This window comes from Danio rerio, chromosome 5 (assembly GCF_052040795.2).
Source record: "Danio rerio strain M-AB ecotype USA chromosome 5, GRCz13ab, whole genome shotgun sequence".
NCBI lineage: Eukaryota > Metazoa > Chordata > Actinopteri > Cypriniformes > Danionidae > Danio > Danio rerio.
The window spans coordinates 80227501-80235000 of record NC_141025.1 but is presented as its reverse complement, the minus strand read 5'-3'; the positions used below and the strand labels follow the sequence as shown (position 1 = coordinate 80235000).

Genomic DNA, 7500 nt, shown 5'->3' with positions numbered 1-7500 from the left:
ACTACAGTACTGGCTCATTTCTTTATATCACTGTAGTTATTGTGTTACCATAGCAACTGTAGAATCACCACAGCAGATTAGTTATTAAAGCGGTTGTGTTACCATGGCAACTGTAAAATCACCACAAAAGTTCAATTATTAAAGCGGTTGTGTTACCATGGCAACTGTAGAATCACCACAGCACATTAGTTATTAAAGCGGTTGTGTTACCATGGCAACTGTAGAATCCCCACAGCACATTAGTTATTAAAGCGGTTGTGCATGGCAACTGTAGAATCACCACAGCAGATTAATTACTAAAGCAATTGTGTTACCATGGCAACTGTAAAATCACCACAACATTTCAATTATTAAAGCCTTTGTGTTACCATGGCAACTGTAGAATCACCACAGCAGATTTATTTATATAGTTTTTGTGTAACCACAGCAACTGTAAAATCACCACAACAGGACAATGCAAGTAGTTGTGTGTGATGAGTGTGTTTCTTGTGTGTGTGTGTGTGTGTGTGTGTGTGTGTGTGTGTCAGTCAGAGTCCCTCTCTCCTCCTCTGCTGGTATTGTTGTTGTTGTTATTATGGGATGCCATTGTGCCGCTGCTGCCCTCAGCCTGCGGATCTCAGTAACTCGCACTGCCGGACACATTCGGTCATGTCTCCCGGGCGGGCATCGCGTCTGGCGGACTGAGGGTTTATGATTCCGCGCGGCTTTCGCTGAAGATCGCAGAAGATGCCGCGGAAGACGCTGCGCGCCGCCGTTGGGCTGCTTTGCGCGGGCGCCGGTCTGGTTCAGGTAAGCCGGCGGTGAGGCCTCTGAAGCGGCTGGCGCTGAACTCGAGCTCGGGGATCGGCGAGCTGCGGAGGCCTCGAAAAACAACTTAATTAAAGCCTCAAACAAGCGTTTGGAACACGGCCTTGATGATGTGGAGACACTGAGGGATTTAAAGCACTTCTTATTTGTCATTTAACGTCGACATAATCGTAGTTTACAGTTTAAATCAAAGGAGTTACAGTAACGGGAAGCTTCGAGAGAGATTTGCGCTTGTTATTGTTGTGATCTCGGTGTTGATCAGTGTGTGTGTGTGTGTGTGTGTGTGTGTGTGTGTGTGTGTGTGTGTGTGTGTGTGTGTGTGTTTGTGTCGGGTTTGTGTTCAGGGTTTGACCTGTACTTCGTGTTTTAGAGGTTATTGTGTCGGAAAATCGGCCGCAGAACAAAGAAACAGAAACCGCCGCGTTCCCTGTGTATATTCCCGATATTAATGTTATTATGGCTCGGTTCTGCCGGCGGTGCTGTGTGGAGCTTCTACATCTGTATATTTACATGTGATCCAGTTTACTGGCGCTTCTGAATCAGTGTTTCCAGCATTAAATGACACACTTTAGACACAAAGGTCATTGTGTGATGATCAGATGTGTGTGTGTGTGTGTGTGTGTGTGTGTGTGTTAGACTCAGTACCTTTGTGTGTTTATGTGTTGAGTTTGACCCAGTGCTTGAGTGTCTGTGTAGTTTTTGAACCTGTGTGTGTGTGTGTGTGTGTGTGTTTGACCCAGAGACTTTGTGTGTGTGTGTTGTTTGACCCAGTCTGTGTGTTGTGCTTGACCCTTTTTGTGTGTATGTGTTGTATTTGACCCAGTGTGTTTTTCTCAGGGTAAGGTGTTCTGCTCTGGTGTGAATAATGAACAGTACCGCTGTGAGATGGGCTACTGCTGCGGGGAGACGGAGTGCTGCACCTACTACTATGAGCTGTGGTGTGAGTATATACACACACACGCACAATCACACACACATGCACAATCACACACACACACTTCTGGAAGAGAATCAATAGTTCTCAGTAGAAATCATTGTTTATTGTGAATCAGGCCAATTTTAGGGCCCTTACTAGTCTGCAGTCTGCATGGACACTGCAGTTGATCAGACAATGCACTAAATTATAATTATTGTAAATAATCCAGCTGTGTGGTTTAGATTGTGATGTCATCATACTGGTGTATGACACGATCGCGTCGTGTCAGGATAAGTTTCACTACTGCAGTGCCAAAAATCATTAACAACGCTGATAAATAACAATAACGGCGATAATCGACAATACCGCAGATAATCAACAATAAAGCCTATAATCATTAATAACGCAGATAATCATTAAAAACGGCGATAATCAACAACCCAGATAATCCACAATAATGCTGATAATTAACAATAACACCGATATTAAACAATAATGCTGATAATCAACATTAACGGCGATAATCATCAATAACGCAGATAATCATTAATAACGTCAATAAGCAACAATAACGCCGATAATCAACAATAAAACAGATAATCAACAACAACGGCGATAATCAACAATAAAGCCGATAATCAACAGTAACGGCGATAATCAACAATAAAGCAGATAATCAACAATAACCCCGATAATCATCAATAACACAGATAATCATTAATAACGTCGATAAGCAACAATAACGGCGATAACCAACAAAAAAAGCAGATAACAACAACGGCGATAATCGACTATAACGCAGATAATCAACAATAAAGCAGATAATGAACAATAACGGCAGTAATCGACTATAACGGCAATAATCGACCATAACGCAGATAATCGACAATAACGGCGATAATCAACAATAATGCAGATAATCAACAATAACGCAGATAATCAACAATAACGCAGATAATCAACAATAACGCAGATAATCAACAATAACGCAGATAACCAACAATAAAGCAGATAATCAACAATAACGCAGATAATCAACAATAATGCAGATAATCAACAATAACGCAGATAATCAACAATAACGCAGATAATCAACAATAAAGCAGATAATCAACAATAAAGCAGATAATCAACAATAACGCAGATAATCAACAGTACCATAGATAATCAACAATAATGGCGATAATCAACAATAAAGCAGATAATCAACAGTAACCCCGATAATCATCAATAACACAGATAATCATTAATAACGTCGATAAGCAACAATAACGGCGATAACCAACAATAAAGCAGATAACAACAACGGCGATAATCGACTATAACGCAGATAATCAACAATAAAGCAGATAATCAACAATAACGGCGATAATCGACTATAATGCAGATAATTGACATTAACGCTGATAATCAACAATAAGCGTGATATTTAACAATAATGGCGATAATCAAGATTGACACCGATACTCAACGATACCTGCTGCTTTTAGGGTTTAGTGTGGTTTGGAAAGGTCCCGGTTTGAAGTCTCCTGTCCTGCGCGGCATGGGTTGTAGACTCATTATTGCAGTGCATTGTGGGATTGATTGAGTGCACTTCAGAACACCCACTGTGGTTCCGGACACCACTAGAAAGGGCTGCTCCCTCAAACAGTGCACTAGTAAGGGTATAGGGGTGATTTTGGATGCAGCCAATGATTTTATTATTAAATTTTATTTGTATTACATTTTTTTATTTATTTATTATTATTATGAATTAATTGTGTGTGTGTGTGTGTGTGTGTGTGTGTGTGTGTGTGTGTGTGTGTGTGTGTGTGTGTGTGTGTGTGTGTGTGTGCAGGGTTCTGGTTGGTGTGGACTCTGATCATCCTGATGAGCTGCTGCTGCGCCTACAGACACCGGCGGGTGAAGATGCGTCTGCAGCAGGAGCAGCGGCAGAGAGAGATCAGCCTCATGGCCTATCAGGGGGCGTCCAGCTCATACATCAGCCCTGCGCCCCTCAACCTGCGTGAGTATACACACACACACACACACAGTGAAGTAGGGATGCGCCGATACCATTTGTTTGGGACTGATCTGATGCCAATCTCAGATTTGTGAGCATCAGCAGATACTGAGCCGAACCTGATACTGAGCCGATACTGAGCTGATCCCGATACTGAGCCGATACTGAGCCGATCCCGATACTGAGCTGATACTGAGCTGATCCTGATACTGAGCCGAACCTGATACTGAGCTGATCCCGATACTGAGCCGATCCCGATACTGAGCTGATCCCGATACTGAGCTGATCCCGATACTGAGCTGAACCTGATACTGAGCCGATCCCGGTACTGAGCCGATCCCGGTACTGAGCCGATCCCGATACTGAGCCGAACCTGATACTGAGCCGAACCTGATACTGAGCAGATACTGAGCCGATCCCGATACTGAGCCGATACTGAGCTGATCCTGATACTGAGCCGAACCTGATACTGAGCCGATCCCGGTACTGAGCCGATCCCGATACTGAGCCGAACCTGATACTGAGCCGAACCCGATACTGAGCCGATGCTGATATATGTATATGACAGACGACACTCTCCCTGTAGACATGGTGTGTGCTGTGATCTACAGTATTGGAGCTTTCGCTTTGACACTGACCTGATCTGCTGTGTCCAGCTGATGTTTCCTGTAATATGAAGGCTGTTCTCTGAGATCTGCTATAGGCACCACTACTGACACTGATCACTGGTAAATGACCATCCGTCAGCAGAGCCTGATGTTCTCCTGCAGGTTTGAGCAGACGCAGCAGATTTACTCAAACATTCCCTCTCCTGAGCTCACAGTGAGTGACACGGAGAAACTGAAAGCACATCAGCACAGAGTAAAGCCAGATGCTGAAGACACTCTGTGAAATAATGAGGGATATTCAACATGCAGCATGTGTCAGAGCGGTGTGTGCTGCAGCAGTTACAGTGGAGCCTTCATCACATCCTCATAAACTGGACTGGCACAAACACACACACACATGCAGAACTCAGTAACACAATCTGTTGAGACACGTCGAGCTGACCGTGGTTGAGTTTGCAGCAGGATATTATTGAGAGAACACTGGCAGGAACAGCGATCAGCTGTGCAGGAGCGCGTCTACACCTCATCTGTACACCATCATGCACGTTAGGATGCATGCGGATACTGTAGCCCACAGCACAACCATCTACTGCCCTATAACAGGCTGCCTTCATGACCTATGAACTCAGAGTTCAGCGCACACCCAAGATAAGATTTGGATCAGTACCAGCTGGCCGATACCGCATCCAGAAAACATGCAGCATCAAACCCATATCTGACCCAAATATCGGGACCGGTGCATCTCTAGAGTGAAGTGGGTGGGGCCAGCTGTGAGCAGATGTGCTGAGAGTATCACTGACTGTGTGTGTGTGTGTGTGTGTGTGTGTGTTTGCGCTCAGGCTTCTGGACGGACTGTAAGCTGCCGGACTATGAGGAGGTGATGGCGCACCCGCCCACGCCCCCCCCACCCTACTCAGAGTCTGCAGCCACTGTGGGAGGAGCTATGGAGGAGCCGCAGCACGGGGCAGAGCTGCAGCAGGGGGAGGAGCCGCAGCAGGGGGAGGAGGAGCCCAGCGGCCGGCGCAGACACGTGACGGGCGACTCGGGCATCGAGGTGTGTGTGTGCCAGCTGGAGGACGAGGACGAGCGGTGCACGGGTGCTGACGGCGGCTGCTGCCCTGAACACCAGAGCCTGCAGGGGAAGGAGACGGAGCCGGCGGCACCGCAAACACTGCAGCAGACACTGTAACACCGCGCTGCAGAGAGTGTGTGTGTGTGTGTGTGCGTGTTTCCCAGCATCGCTCCGGCTTTCCTCCTCTCAGACTGATCCACAGACTGTTTGTTTTCCACTGCTGCTCCGTGACTTCAGCCCTGAGAGACTGACACACCTCCCGCAGGACACACACACACGCGCGCCCGCACACGCGCAGCGGCACACCCACTTTTATATGTTTGTGTGCCTGAAACTTCAATGACTGCCGCTGGAGTGATGACTTCATGCATGAGAGTGTGTGTGTTAGTCTGTGTCTCTGGATGACTGTGTGTGTGTGTGTGTGTGTGTGTGTGTGTGCGCGTGTGTGACACTGATATCTGCATGTCGTATGTGTAAATCTGCACCTCCTGTCTGACCGGACTGAGCTTTACTGTAAGGGCTACTCATTGTGGTGTTCGGAGAGAGAGTGTGTGTGTGTGTGTGTGTGTGAGACTGCGCTGAACACACTCTCGCCGCCGCCTCGCTCGCTCCTCATCATCGTAACTCTGCTGTTTACAGACTCTGTGCCTTTCCCTGTGGAGAAACAGACTGACGGACTCACTCGGCTATGCAAAACTCAGCAGCAGCGCCCTCGCGTGTGTGTGTGTACGTTCTACCCCGGATGCTCTTAAACATGAAGCCTTTGACATTGAGCAGCTGTGCGTGCGTGCGTGTGTGTGTGTGTGTGTGTTTAATAGTGATGCTGATGTGTAATGAGGAGCTCCTCTGTGTGACTCCTGCACTGTAGTAGAGCTGAGCGGAGGTGTGTGTGAGTTCAGACGGAGCGAGATGATGATGATGATGATCTGGGCTGTGTGTGGTCTCCGCGGTCGGCTGGTGTGTTTCTATAGTCATTTGTATTTTATTTTTGTAATAAAACAATAAAGCAGCTTTGGCACTCGCGTGTGTGTGTGTGTGTGTGTGTGTTTCTCAGAGACGCACAATCAGCAATACAAACAGCTCCACTTTAATCAGTCATCATCAGCTTCTGAACAATAAATAAACAGTAATAAACACAGCATGTGTGACGGGGCCGGCGCACACACAGCGAGAGCAGAGGATCATGGGAAACACCCGGCTGAGCTCTGCTGGGATACTGCGGTCCGACTGCTGTTCATCTGTATAGAGCAGCTCTGACACACACACACCCTGCACTGCGCACAGAGCTGTGTGTGTTATTCATGTCCAATAGTGCAGACTGGAGTTCTTCATGTGTGTGTGTGTGTGTGTGTCAGTAGAAGCGCTTGCGGCGGCTCTCGCTCCAGTGTTCATACAGCACCAGTCCCACCACCACCAGCAGAAACACCCCCAGCAGAGTGAAGAGCACGCTGAAGAAGATGCCCACGCTGCTCACACTCTCCTCATCTACGGGAGCTGACACACACACACAGACAGACACACACATTAGACATTTGCGCACACACACACACACACACAGAGATAATACGGTGATCCGCTCATACTTACGCCTCAGCAGGTCGATGTTGTCCACGCTGGGAACCAGAACCTCCTCCTGCTCCTCGTCCTCCTGCTTGCTGCGCAGGATCGTCAGCTGGTAGAGCTTCATGGAGATCAGGTCATGATTATCTGACACACACACACACACACAGAACATGAGCTTGAGGCTGACATCATGATTCACTTATACACCTGTGTGTGTGTCTGTGTGTGTGTGTGTCACCTGAAAGGTCTCCTGTGACAGCTGAAGCCCCGAAGTAAAAGCCCTGCGGCAGACGAACACCAGGAACATCCAGACAGTCTCTCCACTCATGCTGCCCATCGATATCCATCATGACCTGCACACATACACACACACACACACACACATATATGGTCAGTAGTGTTTTTGTTTGTCAGTAGTGTTGGGAGTCAGTGGTTTCGGGTCAGCTGTGTCAGGTGTTTGTCAGTGAGTTGAGTTGGTCAGTAGTGTGGGTCAGTAGTGTTGATGTCAGTAGTGTTGATGTCAGTAGTGCTG

General features: G+C 47.2%; 2 protein-coding genes across 2 annotated transcripts in view; one reads left to right on the top strand and one right to left on the bottom strand.

Moving 5' to 3' along the window:
- The first annotated feature begins 584 nt into the window (after positions 1 to 584).
- wbp1 (WW domain binding protein 1) lies at positions 585 to 6438 on the top strand. The gene is given in 4 exon segments (NM_205634.2): positions 585 to 789; positions 1645 to 1747; positions 3561 to 3728; positions 5173 to 6438. Coding segments are annotated over 4 exon segments (684 nt in total). The 5' UTR covers positions 585 to 726; the 3' UTR covers positions 5523 to 6438.
- Positions 6439 to 6476: 38 nt separating this feature from the next.
- Positions 6477 to 7500, bottom strand: part of lman2la (lectin, mannose-binding 2-like a) — a 5317-nt gene continuing 4293 nt past the window's right edge. The window contains 3 exon segments of the mRNA NM_205725.2: positions 6477 to 6899; positions 6993 to 7112; positions 7207 to 7321. Of these exon segments, the coding sequence (NP_991288.2) occupies positions 6757 to 6899; positions 6993 to 7112; positions 7207 to 7321 (378 nt within the window). The 3' untranslated portion in view covers positions 6477 to 6756.